A 16,032-nucleotide genomic window follows, 5' to 3' on the forward strand; every position below is an offset into this window, starting at 1 on the left:
AAAGTTCCCAAAGAATGGTATCTCCTGTCCAAACAACAAGAAGATGATAAGGCAGGTAGACAGGGAGAATGCAGTGATTAATCTGGCATATGGTACTTGAGAACAGTTGAACTTCTCTGAACCACTTTTACCTTAGGCATGAAAATCTTGTGTTTGAAAATCAGTAGTGTCTGTTGAAATATTAGCAGCATTGCTTCTGTGTTTCTGTCACAGCTGCTCTCACAGCTTCCCCTGCCTAGGAGCTAAATATTAGGAATGCTGTAAATTTTGTGGTGAGCCTGCTCAGCTGTCCCAAACCCTGCTGAGCTGTTCACCCAACCTGTTCAACTCCAGATGAACAACTCAAATAGCTGCCCAACAGAAACTGCCTCCCAAACATCTTCCTGACCCCCCAGGCCTTGCAGGGATCTAGTGAGAAGTGTGGAGGTAGAGATCAAAAGCCTATTTTCAGCTGGTACCAGCTGATTTTTTCTTTCTGTTCTCCTCCCCTCCACCCGAGCTTCTCTGTCTATTCCAACAAGGCTGGAACACAGGGACATGCTCAGGATATGGAGAACAGGAGCAATCAGGTTCATTTCTCTTCCTTCCCAAACTTTCAGCTTGGGCAGCAAAGAAAAGGAGAGTACTGCTCTTGTTCTCTGTAGCCCAAGCAGTTTCATGGGGGGTGGGGGTGGCAGCAGCTGTTGTCCTGGCTGCAGAGAATATGAACAGATTGCTCATATTGTCTGCAGCCTATGCATCAGTTTGGGGTGGAGAGCAAAGAAGTGTTTGTTTTTCTTCTTTAACTGACAAAATGGGCTGACAGCTTGGTCTACAGGTAAACAAGAGTGATCTGCTTCTTATTCTCTGCATCCCAAGGTATAAGCTTGGGCGATGGGGACCTGGTCCTGTTCTCAGTCCTAATTCTAAATAGGGGTGAGGGCATGGATTGCTTCTCCCCCCCCCCCTTTCACAAATTGCCAGCTTGAACTGCATAGATCAGGATCACATCACTCCTTAGCTCAAGCTGTGTTTTTCTGGTTAGAGAGAAAAGAACAGTCCTTTTTCCCCCCACCCAAATACTCCACTTTAGGTGCAGCTGAGAGTTTGGGGTGGGGAGAAGACAAAGGGCATCCGCTGGGCTTCTGATCCCCTACCCTGCCTTGCTGCATCTCATCAAGGCTGGGATACATCAAACATTCCAGTCTGGGAGAGCAGAAGAGTCCAACTTCCAGTGGATCCCTGCAATCAGCTGAAAATCTACTTTTGATTTCCGCCCCTTCCCCAGTACTTTGTTGGGCACGGAGTGAAACTTCTCCAGCTGGAGATCTAAAGCCATCTTCTGGCTGATCTCTCATCAGCTGGCAGTCAGATTCTGATTGCTGCAGAGACACTGAAATAGATTGCAAGCAGCTGAAGGTAAATAAGCTGCCCTACTGCTACCAACAGGTGTTCGAACATCCATATTGAGTATATGTTTTGTGTAGGTATTATCCTCTTTCTGAAGGAGAACAAGCCTCACAGTGCCAACAGGATTTTATATTTAATGGTTCTAATGTAATATTGGTTACAGAGCTGAGAATTGCATTTTTATCAAAACACAAATGTGTGTGTTTTTCCTTATTGGCTCCTTAGCCAGAGCCACCAAAGAAGCCATCAAATTGGAGACGAAAACATGAGGAACTCATAGCAGCTATACGAGCAGCCAAAGGAGTTGATCAGGTTCTTAAAGAAGGTGGCAAGCTACCACCACCGCCACCACCATCATACGATCCAGGTAAGTAATATGAGTTGCTGAAGATGTGCTTGGTGAGAAAGAGAAAAGCGTAAGTAATTTTATTTATTTATTTATTTGGACATTTTTACCCCGCCCTCCCCGCAAGCGGGCTCAGGGCGGCTTACAAGGGGCATGCGCCCATACATAAAACCACATAAAACAGTAAAATCATGGATAATAACAACAATAACAATAATAAAGTGCTTTTTTGTAAACAAGATGGTCTTGAGTGGTTTTGATGGCATCTTCAAATCCTCCCCATTGGAGTGACACTATCCAGTAGATAGTTCAGGCCAATCCCACATTGTCCATGCCACGCAATTTGTGGCGGAACTTCCAAGGGCAATTCCTATTTCCCGATGGTATCACCACCATTTTGAAGAAATGGAAAATTTAGCTAGCAAAACAAAATTACTTTGGATAATATCCTGACATATCCTTTTTTCCCTCTGAAGTCTCACAAGTCTGGTCTGAGTATAACTTTAATAACATGCAGTCCAAGATAAGTAGGGCATTTTGTGCTTTCTTTGCACTTTATAAAAAATTCTAAAATATTTCATTTAGCAACTGATGCCATTTGGAGTGGTCAGTGTGTATTACTAGAATATGTCTTCGATTAGTAGAACTGTAAGGGAAGTGTAGAATATAGTGTTAGATCCAGAATTCAGTACCCTGAGAATTGGCTTTCATTTTTAAAAAGAAAAGCTTGGGGAAATTACCAATACTATCATTTTGGGCAGTAATGACTGAATCAGGAATAGGTTGTGTACTTCCCGTTGAAAGAAGCAGTTATAAGACCTTTACTGAAAAAGGCTCTTAGCAGTACACATTTATAGACTAGTCTTCAACTTTCCATTTTTGGCTAAGGTGATTGAGGGTCCCTGGGATCAGGTAATCACGGATGGTACAGATATTCTAAATCCACTTTAGTATAATTTCTAGAATGGTTTTTGGACTGGACTTGCCTTTTTTGTTGTTGTCAAGGGGTGTCCTTTGTAGAATGATTGGGGGACTGAAACTGATTCTTCTTGGCTTCTTTTCTCCTTGTAGTACCAGAAATCATGACTGAGTTATTTATTTATTGTATAAAATTTATAATCTTCCTTTCTGACCTGATCAAGGCCTTAAAAATATGCATACACAAAAGCACAACCACCACTAAAACACATCATTAAAACACTTAAAACTAAGGTAAAATACGCATACATAAAACAACAAAACTTGGGGCAGGAAGGAGGGATCCCTGAGAGAACACCAAACAAAGCAAAAAAAAGTTTTCACATGCTGGTGGAAGATGGCAACAGAATGGGGCAGGTGAGTCTTTCTGGTGAGAGAGTGGGTTTTGGTGTGATGACTGAGAAGGCCCTCTCCTGGGTTGTCACTACCTAATATCGGAAGGCAGGGGCACCTGAAGCAGGGCCTTGGAAGATGACTGTAGTGGTTGGATAAGTTCATCTGCCTAGTTTGGGGTTAGAGGGACTGCTAGTTGTGAGGAGGTAAGCTTCTTTTAGGATGCTGATGACACTCCTTTCTTGCTTTCTGTTTTCTTTTTAATGTAGCTGTGTGGTTTAATATGTTTTGTAAATAGTATTGGTTTTGTTGAGGGTTAGTAATAAGCCTGAACTCCCCCTAGAAGCTAAAGTGACTAAACTGAAGCTATTGTATTTTGGTCACATTATGAGAAGACAAGTTTTAATGGAAAAGACAATAATGCTGGGCAAAGTTGAAGGCAGCAGGAAAAGAGGAAGACCCAGTGTGAGATGGATTGACTCAATAAAGGAAGCCACAGTCCCCAGTTTGCAAAACTGAGAATGGCTGTTAAAGACAGGACGTTTTGAAGGCCGTTAATTCATAGGGTTGCCATAAATCATAAGCATCTTAATGGCACTTACACCCAATAATCGTCGTCTCAATTCAGACAAGGAGGAATAGTTGACAGTTAAGCCACCCTCTAGGATCAGATGGGTGGCATATTCTGGGAGTCACACTCCCCTTGGAAGAGTAGAGGGTACTCTTGGATCCCGCATTGCAGCACAAGATGCTACCTACCACCTTTTCCTAGCTTTGGCTGAGTTGCCAATTGTGCCCCATCATGAGGAACTGTGATCTGGCCACTGCTAATGTTATGTTGCCCAAATAATTTCATTGGCTGATGACATTCAAAGTGTTGACTCTTACCTTTAAACCTCTAAATAGTCTGGAGGCCAGTTTACCCCAGTGTGATACCATCATCAGAAGCACTTTTCCAGGTTCCTTAGCCATCGTAAAGTAAGCTGATAGCTTTGGCACTCCCTTCACCCTTCACCACTGACACATAGGTATGTTATTGTTGTTATGGGTTTTAGTATATATATTGTTTGTATGTGTTTTCAATTGTAAACTGTTCTATGGATCTAGTCTAGACCAAAAGTCAGCGTTTAAAATAACATCAATAAATGAATCCGTGTTATTTTTTGTGGCTCATGGATTGCTGTTGAATTTAGATTACATCCAGTGCCCATATTGCCAGAGAAGATTTAATGAAGGTGCAGCTGATCGGCACATAAATTTCTGCAAAGAACAGGCAGCACGCATTTCTAATAAAGGAAAAGTGGTTACTGATGCTAAAGGGAAGCTTCCTACTAGATCCCAGGTAAATTATGCCCCCATTCTGAACTGAAGGTTTTTTCCTGTTCATTTGTCAATAAGAGGTTTTGAAGTCAAAAATCATCTTGAAGCTGAAACTTTAAAAAAGCAAAAAGAATGCAGAAGGACACAGACAAATAACAATTTTATGGGTTCTGATTGCATTGTTATGTACAAGCTCTGAAAGGAAAACAGGAGTCGAAGTTTTCTGTGATCTGTTTTATTAATATTGACCATGTTCATTGGAGAAGTTTAAAAACAGGCAAACAAATAATGAAATACTAATGAAATTCAGTTGAAGAAGACTACTGCATGTCTTGGAGCATTGTTATTTCCTATATCACTTTTAATATGTAAAATGCTGTAATCTTCCTGTTTTTTCCATTCTACATATGAGGGGACTGAGACAGTAAATAAATCTTTGGTTAGCAGGAATAACATCCCATGTTCTTTGTATCCAAGACCAATCCCATATTTACTTGTTCACACATTATGTATTATAAGGTATTTTTTCACAGAAACACAGTGGTTAATTATGGTGTTTTGCAGTATTTATTTCAAAATTAAGATTAGAAGGATGGGGGGGTTTAGTATCTTTATGGCGGTACAGTGGCACTGCCATGCAAAAATTCTTTGGAGAACGTTGTATACCACTTCGGGTCCCCAGTGGGGAGAAAAGTGGGGTATAAGTGAATCAACAAATTAATACATTGTTGTCATATGAATATTTTTCTGTCCAACATCAGACATCAGTTTTATCAGAAACATAGCTTTTATCTGCTTGCCCATATGATGTCAGAATTTCCAGCACTGCTTCCCATCTCTCAAGCATTTCTGCAATTAAAAAAAATTAATCTGTGTGAAGGTTGGGATTTTGTTTACAAATACGGAATATATGTATAAGAAGGTATCAGTGCTCCTGAAGGATGGGGCAAGCCTAACTGAATCAGCATGGGAATTGCTGGCTAATACTTTTTCTACAAGCAGGCAACTGCAAGGACTTGCAGAGCGGCATCTCATTTTCCCTTGTATCCCCTCCCCCACTATTTCTTCTTTCCTTCCCCCAGCAGCCACTTCTCCTTTTCTTGCTTCCTTCCTACCCACTAGCCAACCTACCTTTAGCTGCCCCGGGCCCAAGTCCTTTTTTATCATAGGATAATTTATTGTTGTGGTTGCCTAGCAAATCCCAACATGATCATTGAAAGCTCAGTGGGCATTCTTTCCTTAAAGCTTCAGGCGCTGCTTCTGTTCTTTTGGGGAGTTTTAATCCCCTGTTGTTGTTGTTGTTGTTGTTTTCTTATAGATTTTAGTTTTCTGTAAATCTGGGACAATCTTCAGGTTTGTGGAGAAATCTCACCACCACCATCTGTCCCTTATTCCATTTTGTGGATACAGTTATCATATAATCTGTGGCCCAGTTTGGAATGCGATATGATAGTGAAAGTGAAAAACTAGGCTTTTTCCAGAGGGTGAGAGACCAGTGGTACTTTTGTATACATTTTGTGGAATGGTGGAGATTGTTTATTGTTTCAGGAAGTGAGATTGGAATGCAAATAAGCGCATACAAACTAAATTAGTCTAAATTAGTCAGTCTGAGGATTGGATTAGACAAAACACGGGAAGATGCATGATTGGATTTCAAGCACACCTTTCATTCTTAAATAGCTGTGGGAGACCTTGATTTGGATTGGGAGTCCAGAACAGGAGGAGAGGAGAAGGGTTTTTAATTTTTTCCTTGGCTTCATTTTCCCTGTCTCAATTTGCTGCTTGTTACACTTTACACTTGGGGGGGGGCAGCAGTTGGTGAGGTGGCATTTGAGACTTTGAAAACAGCTCATGGAGAAAGATTTAATCTCTCACACTTTGCAGTCCCAATCTGTTTCTCTTTCTTGGCTGCTATCTAGAAGGGGGGGGGGATTCAGAAGAATTCAAAAACATGCATCTTCCAGTGTCCTTCCTGACTTGAATCTAAGCATTTTAAAGAGTTATTTGATTTGTTTTTCTGTTTATTTTAGTACAAGTCACCATCTGTAAAGAAGATGCCTTCCACAGGGACAACATCGCCAGCCTCATCACGTTTGCCACAGCCAAGTAATACTGAAAAATTATCACAGATGTGATTTGATGTTACTTATGAGGAATGCATGAATAGTAACACAGGGTAGTGTTAAAGACCCACTGTTAAAACACTCATGACATTCTGGTAATTTTAGGTTTTGGTGTCACTTCTGTAAAAATTGCAAGTTTCAACAAATTCAAATAGGATCCATTGTGAGTGGGGTGCATGTGAGATTCACCAGGAGGCAGAAGCTCTAACTATGTTCTTTTTACGTATTGGTCTTTGTAAAGTGAATATCAGAGTAGAAAAAAGATTGGTTATTGCATCTATACAAACTGCCTCTCAGGCTCCCTATGTGCAACCTACACGTAGGTTTTGGTCATATAAAAGGATATAGAATGAAGCAGGGGTGGTCCTGGGATGCTTTTTTGTACCAGCAAACCACAGTGGTAGAGTAGGAGAGAGCAGAAAGGGGGGTGGATGTGAATAGGTGGACTTTAAAAATTTTACAAGTCTACCTTAAATGCGTTAATTCCTGCCTTGCGAAGCTACTAAATTTAAGATTCCAGTAAACGAATGTTTCCAGAATAAGAGCTAGCATGGCTAGAGTATGGGACTTTGGTGAGGGGCAACCTGGGTTTAAATTCCCACTGAGCCACAAGTCCTTCTAGGTGATCCTGGGCCCAAGAGACTATTTCAAGGGAGTTCCAAGGTCACTTCATGGGCATTCTCTTGTGCCTGACTTGGGAAAAATATTAAATGTTCTAGAAACAGAAAAAAATGTTTTCATGCTTGCATCAAAAGGTACACCTGCAAATAAAATGTTGTCTACGAGTGGACCTGTGGGAAGCAAAATGCAGAGTTCATCTCCAGCTCATAAAAACTCACTGAAGACAACAAGCCCACAAACAGGGTAAGTGCACAATTAATTCTGTGTACAGTGAGTTATTGGATAATTAACAAATATGCTTCATTTGTCGCATTTTGACAGTATGAAATAAAATAACAGCTTCTGTAACTACAGTAGGCTAAACACATCCTAACTAAATCTTCCATCAGTGTAATGGAACCCACTGTCTCTTTCATTCCATGGAGCTCCACAGAATGCAGCCCCTGGGGGCATAGGTGATCCTGAGTGGGTTCTGCAGTGAGAAGGGAGAATTGGTGGAAATAGCCAATTTAGTCTGAATCCAGCCCAGTAGCTCTATCTAGTGAGAGTATTATTTGATTCAAGTATTGATGGACCTGTGCCTAGGTCTGTCTTAAAACATTTCTGTCACTTCTCCTGAATGAATAGAGTTTCCTTTGCCATCTTGACAGTGGTTAAGAGAAGCATTGTTATAAAAGCATTACAATAAAAGGTGCGCAGTGCATATGCCCACGTAAGTATTCGATCCAGTTATCACACAGCTGGGAAGGGCAAGGTTTAGGCGAGGCTGAGAGGAAGGTGTTCTGTTGTCAGGGTTGCCACTTATCATAAAATGGCATTTTCATGAATGGCCAATATGGACATCTTAAGCAAACTTTAAATGCTGTACTGTTACAAATGGTTCTTTAATTCTCACGTGGAATTCGTAACACTTCTAAGACAGCATTTCTTGTATATCATAGGCAGCATTCATCATGCTTTTTAACTATGGATGCCTTGTATTGCATGATAGGGTGGAATGATTTCATACCTATTTGGAAGCATTCGGTTGCTTGAGGCATTTGATACCATCTGTTCTTCAGGCACTGTAATCATGTCTTGTGAGCCACGGCTTCTTGAATACTGTCAGTCTCTGTTTGTGCCTTGCTCTAATCTGGATTATGTGAGTTAGTTTTATAGGATTAATTTTGAAGGCTTCTGTCCTCTAGGAAAAAAGAGTTTGATCTGGCCACTTTACATCCCCCCCCCCCGGTTTTCCCTGTGATTTTAATCCCAAATTGAACCAGGATTTTATGGATATAGAAACCCAAACATTTAACCCATTATCCTACAGATTGTAGGGACCTCTCTAGATGAATACTGGGTCTAGAGTGGTTTAAGAGCATTGATTAGGATCAGTCAAACATTTTATTGCGTTCTGGGTCTTTTTATGTGAGTAGTGAGCAAAGTATAATCTGCTTTTAGACTCCAGTCCCTTTAATGGGGTCATAAAAATGGCCTCCAGTTATCTTTCTGTAATGATCCAAAACCGCTGAACAGTAAGGTGAAGATTATTTATCTTGAAGATCTGATAGAAATATTTACAATTTTATCAGACCTTTTCCAGGAACCACTTGTGAAAAGATTTATCACTGGACTCACTGGAGTGATAAATGGGGCTTCCCTTTTGAGCTGATTTTTTTTCCATAGCACTAAAATATCCACTGTTGCCCTGGAGAAGGATGTTTTTAATAGCAGTACTTTTTCTCCTTCCTTTCTTCCAAGAAACTCAAGGCAACATTTTTTTTCTTTGCTTTATTCTCACATCAGCTCCTGTCAGGTAGGATGTGCTGAGAGAGAAGGACTGGCTCAAAACCCCAGTGAGTTCCCATGGTAAGGGGTTTGAGCCCGTGGTCTCCCAAACACTCTAGTCCAAGACTAACCACTACACCACAGGTGCGCTTAGGGTTGCCTGGAGACAAACTCAGCTTAATAGAGGCTTAATAAGATGTTATGTACCAAGTTGTGTTACTTACCCACATTCTGTGAAAAAGTTCACTTGCCCATTTGCACACATTAGGTCTCTGTTAAAGATTCTGAACACTTTTTCTCCAGGTTGTTGGCAACTATACTGGCTCTCTGTGAATTTCAAAGGAGATTCAGAAATTTGGGGATATAGATGTAGTTGCCAATACCTTATATATCTTGACCCAATTTACCTAGGGGACTAGTTCAGGGGTGTTTTCCCCCCTTTTACAAAAAGTTTGGTTTTTGATTCCTTTAATTTCATTAGTTACTGTGGTGGTTGCCTAAGGTAGCCAACAACAAGGAGAAAATATATCCTGTCCTTTTAATAGTGGATCAATGAGTGCAGATGGGCAGGGGACGTTTTTCATGGTGGCATGGAGGTAAATAACATTCCATTAAACTTCTGTTAAGTGGACAGAACACCCTAGCTGGGCAACAGCCAGAACTCCACTGGATCACATGTTATGCTCCCAACCTCTAGGAGTTTTGAGATCAAAACTCTGTGTAGATGCAAAGCACTTCAGTCTGAATGCATATATGACCTGTTGAAAAATAAGTTATAGATAAGCTTTCTGATTTTTCTCTTGAAGGGGTTTTCAGTCATACGTTCATAGCATATTCAGTTTACATGTTGTCTTGCAATTTTTGTTAGACAACTATTAATCTTATAGGCTTGCTGCGTTTTGCATATCCCTCACTGAGTTTTATTCAATAAAGGTTTTAAGCTTCTGTTCTTCTCTGTGTCTTTCATTGGGACATTAATTAGCATAAATGTTTCACTAGGAGTTGTAAAGAAAAAACGTTGACGACAATGGCCTAAACCCAGGAATCTCAACCATTATTTGGGGTTATTGTTATCAACTCTTAGAATCTGTTAATGCTATTATCCATTAGGATGGTATTTCATAAAAGTTGTACAAATGAAATGTTGTCGAAGGCTTTCATGGCCGGAGTTCATTAGTTGCTGTAGATTTTCCGGGTTGTGTGGCTGTGGTCTTGGCATTGTAGAACCTGACGTTTCGCCAGTAGCTGTGACTGGCATCCTCAGAGTACTCTCTGTGTCAAGGTGTTATACCTCTGAGGTTGCCAGTCATAGCTACTTGCAAAATGTCAGGTTCTACAGTGCCAAGACCATGGCCACACAACGCAGAAAATCTACAGCAACTAATGTACAAATGAAACATTCTGTGTAATTTCCAGTGAATTGATTCAGAACAGATAGTGAATTTATCTATATGGGGCTATATTTTTATCACATTTCTGTTACATCATCCCATACTTCCTCACAAGTCTAATAGCTATTGATTTAGTTAGAAGGTATAATGTAGCATCCTTCTTGAAGCTAAACAGGTCTGGTTCCAGTTGGTATTTGGATAAAAATAAAACATATTCTGTTATTGCTAGATGTCATCTAGAAAATCTTGGTATGGGTAATCAAAACTAATTTGGGAAATACTGTTGTTTTTAAGTTAGGATATTTTTCAGTTTGCCCTCTAGATGGCAATGTTTAACTCTACATAGAAACCAATTAGCTAGATGCAGTGGCTTTAAAAAGCTTATTTTTAAAAAGAAAATTCGGGGGGGGGGACTATACAGTTGTGGTCTGTGTGATGAAAAAGCATTTTATTGCTCCCGTAATATATATATGGTGCTTGTGTATTTTGAATTTGGGGGCAGATAAAAGGTCATTTTCTCATTTTATATGGGGAAAGGGAAACAGATGTAAAATAGGAGTGTTTCTGTGAAGCTACTGAGCCTAGAAACGTTTTAAGCAGAAATCTTGGAAATTTTTCAACTAGTATAAGAAGAGGACCAGTATTATCTCTGTAAGGAAAAGAGGGAGATTATAGATTTCTATTTAGTTATCTGACTGAAACACTAAATTCCAAAGTACAACCTGATTGTCACATGCACACAAGAGCACCGAGTACATAGAACAGAGACCGTAGTTTCAGGTTCTTCTATGATTGCTTCCGTAGTGACCAAGCTCTGCTAGAGAGGGTAGTAATATATTCAGACTGATTTTCATTCAAATGAATAAAGAAACCCTGTAATACTTGGCAGTACGAGTGTGTGCTCGGTATATACTGAGCCAAATACATACCCAATAATACTTTATCAGTATTTTTCAGGTATTTATTCAGCCGAATACAGATGAAACAATCTGATTTGGCTGCCCAAATAGCCACATCCAAATAAATACTGATATTATTCGGCTTTTATTCGGGCATGGCTAGAAAGCATTTAAAGAGGCTGCAGTGTCTTTAAATCTCTTCTGAGTTCACTCACAGAGTCATGCTGCCACCATGGCATGACTCAGTGAATGAAATTTCCCATTATATTTACCCCAGATACCAATAGAATACTGATACTGATATTCGGGAATATTTGGGGTCCAATACACCTGAATCAGGGGGGGGATTTTTTTTTTACACACCCCTACTTGGCAGTATTCATGCACATCTGAGCTCCTCTAGAACTCTGTATCTGAGCCAAAGTAAGTGATACTGCAGTGGTTTGTATGCCCTGTATAATCACAATGTGATACTTACTCCTGTGCCAAAACAAGGTGCTCACAGAACAAATTCCTGACCTTTACCATCAGTATTGTGATATATTATGGAATGGTTGGGAGCTGAAGAGTTCACATATCGGGAACAGAGCTGCTGTTTGAAAATATGAATGAAACGTTGTTTGGGGTATGTTGTCAGAGAGGCTGCTAAAAGGTTTGCTCATGTAGTTAAAGATGTGTCTACTACTTCCTGTTTCAGAGAAGGCTGCAGTTCAGGAGTATGTTTATGAGCGCCAGTTTGGTGTAGTGGTTAAGAGCACCAGACTCTAATCTGGAGAACTGGGTTTGATTCCCCACTCCTCCACATGAAGCCAGCTGGGTGACCTTTGGTCAGTTACAGTTCTCTCAGAGCTCTCTCAGCCTCACCTACCTCACAGGGTGTCTGTTGTGGGGAGAGGAAGGGAATGGGATTGTAAGCTGTTTTGAGACTCATTCTGAGACTCCTTCAGGTAGTGAAAAGCAGGGCATAAACTCTTCTTCTGTGTATTCTAATTACCAGTCTATCCAAGCTATAATGCTTTATTTGAAAACAACAACAACAGGTGAGCATCTTTGTTGAGAGTGGCATGTGATTCTTATTAAACAGCACCAGACACTGTAGAAGAAGAAGAAAAGAGATTGGATTTATACCCCGCCCTTCACTTGGAGTCTCAGAGCGCCTTACAAACTCCTTTCCCTTCCCCTCCCCACAACAGACACCCTGTGAGGTGGGTGGGGCTGAGAGAACTCTGACACAAACTGCTGTTTCAGGAACAGCTGTGCCAGAGCTTGTGACTGACCCAGGGTCACATCAGCAGGTGCAAGTGGAGGAGTGGGGAATCAAACCCGGTTCTCCCAGATTAGAGTCCGCACACTTAACCACTACACCAAACTGGCAGGTGTAGCTTATGGTGAGGTGAGCGGTCTGGAGACCAAGTCCTATGAGAAAAAGTTGAAGAAGTTGGGTATGTTTAGCCTGGAAAGGAGACAACTGAGGGGTGATATGATAACCATCTTCAAGTACTTCAAGGACTGTCATATAGAGGAAGGTACTGAGTTGTTTTCTGTTGCCCCAGAAGGTCAGACCAGAACCAGTGGGCTGAAATTAAATCAGAAGAGTTTTCAGCTAAACGTTAGGAAGAACTTCCTGACCAAGCGGTTCCTCAGTGGAACAGGCCTTCTCGAGAGGTGGTGGTGGGCTCTCCTTCTTTGGAGGTTTTCAAACAGCGGCTAGATGGATCTGACAGCAATGCCGATTATGTGAACTGAGGCAGATCATGCGAGGGAGGGCAGGAAGGGTTGCCTCAGTACTTAGTTCTTGTAGCCCTTTCTTACATGCCCAGGGAAATGCTGGTTCCCACTTTGGGGTCAGGAAGCAATTTTTCTCCAGGCCAGTTTGGCTGGAGATCCTGGAGGGTTTTTTTTGGCATCTTCTGGACATGGAACAGTGGTCACTGGAGGTGTGGAGGGAGAGGTATTTGTGAATTTCCTGCATTGTGCAGGGGGTTGGACTACATGACCCTGGAGGTACCTTCCAACTCTGTGATTATATACCGGTAGCAATTTGTGAGGAATGTATTTATTTGAAGAAAGCTAGAAAAGATTTTGATAGACCAGATGATCCAGTCTCCTGCTACCATCCCCTGCCCCTTGTAGTATTCTGCACACAGGAGTTCTTTCCTGGTAGCTTGTTGAATGCAGAGACCTGCCCTTAGCACCAGGACTGCACACACACTGTAGCATCTGTGTGTAGACACTGGATTGGAACCCAATTTTTGGATTGTTTCCTTTGAATTCCTTCTAATGTACTGAATTAATACTATTTTGTAGAGGCTCCATGAAATCATGGACAGGAGTGCCTCCTGGTGTAGTGCGAAATGCTGGCATGGGCATGATGGCAAACAAAAGAAAAGGCTATGGTACTGAAAGCTACTCTAACAGGTGGGTAGCAATTCTTATAATCCAGCAGAAAGGAAGGAAGAAATTGCTGTTTTATGGAAATGTGAATCCTTAGAACTGTGTGAATGATAGGGGGGTTGACAAATTTCTGCATTATTTAGCAGAGTTCAGTAAGTCCCCTGCTTCAAACAAGTTGTGTTTGAAAAGTCTGTTTGGAAATCGGATGTTTGGAACATGGAACATATTTCCCACAGAGATACACAGTAGATGGTGATTAGGTTCCCATGTTAGCTCCAAGAAGCCTATTTAACTTGTAATGCAACTAAAATACTGTATGCTCATAATGGGAAACCTAGGGGGGAAATACTGTTGTAATAGTATGTGGTAATTATACAAGATAGACAAGAGTAGAATAATTTTTTTAAAAATATTTTCTTTGAATGAGGTGGTGCCTTGCTTACAGAAAGTAGGCTTAGTTAGGTAAGACTGAAAATGCATACCAAAGATCACACTTTGGGAAAAGGGGGTACAGATTTCTTTAACTCATGCCCAATATCAAAAGTTTTTCAGTTTTGGGATTGTTTCAAAAGCTGCTAACGGGGGGGGGGGATTTAAAAAGGGCAGGTGCAGATCAGGAGGTGCAGGCGGTCCTGGGAAAAGACCCTGTTCCCTCACCTGATGGGAGCCCACACAGAAAATGGACAGGAGGTGCTTCCATGTCCCTCCTCATTAGCTGCACTATATCTGGGCTGGCACAGGGGAAAGCTGGATGCCCCCTTCTAAGTTAACTTCCTGGTTTCTGCTGCATTTGTAAGTACAGGTTGGATTGTTCATAACAGGCATTTGTAAGTCAGGGACTTAATGTAGCTGGGTAAGAGCATATAAGTGCTGAGTGGAAGGGCTCACAATATAAAAGTATACAATTATCCAACTTTTTCCTCCACAAAATATTAATTTAACTGAGTTAACATCTCAGTTTACCTGCCTTATTTCCCTATTCCTGTTTTCTTCAGAGTTGTTAGGCTGTATACATTTTGTTACAACCATCATTAATCATAGTATCAGGTACATATGTGTTATGTGTGTACTGCATGACAGGGCAGCTTCACTAGATAGAGGAGAAGGAGGGGGGAAAGCGGGAAGAGAAAGGAGGATCCTTTTCCTACCCTGCCAACTTGATGTAGAAGCAGCATTTGTTTGTCTTTTTTACCAGATGCCTATGTCTGCCATCTGATGAAATGAGAATCCGACTTTAATTAGGAGATCAGCTATTATTTTATGGCTTTGCTTTTGTAATCATCACAATGGCCCATTCTCCTGCATTTTCCTTTACAACCTACTTCTCAGGAGATTTGCCAAAGTCAAGCATACTGTTAAATGTTATCCTGTTTGATATGGAGACAGTGTCTGCTAATTTGGTTCCAACCATGTTCACTTCTGGTAGAACAGATAAGAATACATAGAAAACCCATTTTAGTCTATTCAACTTATACGCCCCAATATGTGTATGACTGTGCACACTACTTTAAATAAACTTTTAATATGTTTTATTTTAAATTTTTAATACTTGATGAAGGACTGGATACGAGAGTGGAGACTGTTCATCGTCTGTCAATGGAGGAAGCTCTAAAAGCAGTGAGGGAAATTCACCTGCACAGTTACCAAAATTCTGTTATGAATGTGGAGCAAAATACCCAGTTGAATCTGCAAAATTCTGCTGCGAATGTGGAGTTCGGCGAATGGTTATGTGAACATGATCTAAATTAGAAAAAAGAGAACCAGCTCTTTCATTGCTATGGCTGCACAGAAACCTGTATCTTCCCATCAGAACTCACGCTCAAGCACCATAGTCATGTTCCAAGAGCTTGTCTTTTTTGTTGCAGAGTAATTTATATATAAATATACTGTATATAAATGATAAGTACCTAAAATTGTGCCATTCAAGGAGATATTCTTGGGACACTGGTAGAAATTTCTTTAATGGAGCAAAATATTAACTCAAGAAATAGTAGGGTTTTTGTAATCCTGTTATGTATTATACCCATAAATAATTTTCTTCTCACTCACCCATGGAGTACTAATCCTGAATAATTTTATGTAAAGAAAATGCTGAATAAAGAATTCCTTATGCTAAAATATTAAGTCAGCACATTACTTGGTGGAGCAGTTCATCCTGAATCTTTTAACATTCGTTCTCCTGACTTCTTGACATTTTTCCTATGTCTGCATGCAAAAATCTTTATAATCTATGAGTAGATGCTTCTTTTGTGTATAATTGAAATATTTTTCCTTCCTGTTATTCACATATCCTTAATTCACCTTTAATAAATGAACCATTTCTTCCTTTAGATTCATCTCTGGTTTTGCAGAGTAATTCACCTTCCTTCGGGCATCTGTGGGACCAATCCAGCAACCCACTGCTGCCCATAAGAACCTCAATTAAATGAATGGAACATGTGCATTTTGTTCATTATTACCCTTTCCCT

The 16,032-nt window shown here is 40.6% G+C and overlaps 1 protein-coding gene across 2 annotated transcripts in view; it reads left to right on the top strand.

Moving 5' to 3' along the window:
* ZC2HC1A (zinc finger, C2HC-type containing 1A) overlaps positions 1 to 15,761 on the top strand; it is a 32,468-nt gene extending 16,707 nt beyond the window's left edge. The window contains exons 5-10 of one of the 2 annotated variants that reach the window (XM_015425433.1): positions 1,615 to 1,756; positions 4,240 to 4,388; positions 6,397 to 6,472; positions 7,245 to 7,353; positions 13,478 to 13,588; positions 15,123 to 15,761. In XM_015425433.1, coding sequence (XP_015280919.1) covers positions 1,615 to 1,756; positions 4,240 to 4,388; positions 6,397 to 6,472; positions 7,245 to 7,353; positions 13,478 to 13,588; positions 15,123 to 15,297 — 762 coding nt within the window. In that variant the 3' untranslated portion in view covers positions 15,298 to 15,761. The remainder of the gene's footprint in view (positions 1 to 1,614; positions 1,757 to 4,239; positions 4,389 to 6,396; positions 6,473 to 7,244; positions 7,354 to 13,477; positions 13,589 to 15,122) is intronic. The other variant, XM_015425434.1, reaches the window with a different exon arrangement.
* The last annotated feature ends 271 nt before the right edge of the window (positions 15,762 to 16,032 follow it).

Source organism: Gekko japonicus, unplaced genomic scaffold (genome assembly GCF_001447785.1).
Source record: "Gekko japonicus isolate JY-2015 unplaced genomic scaffold, Gekko_japonicus_V1.1 scaffold301, whole genome shotgun sequence".
Lineage (NCBI taxonomy): Eukaryota > Metazoa > Chordata > Lepidosauria > Squamata > Gekkonidae > Gekko > Gekko japonicus.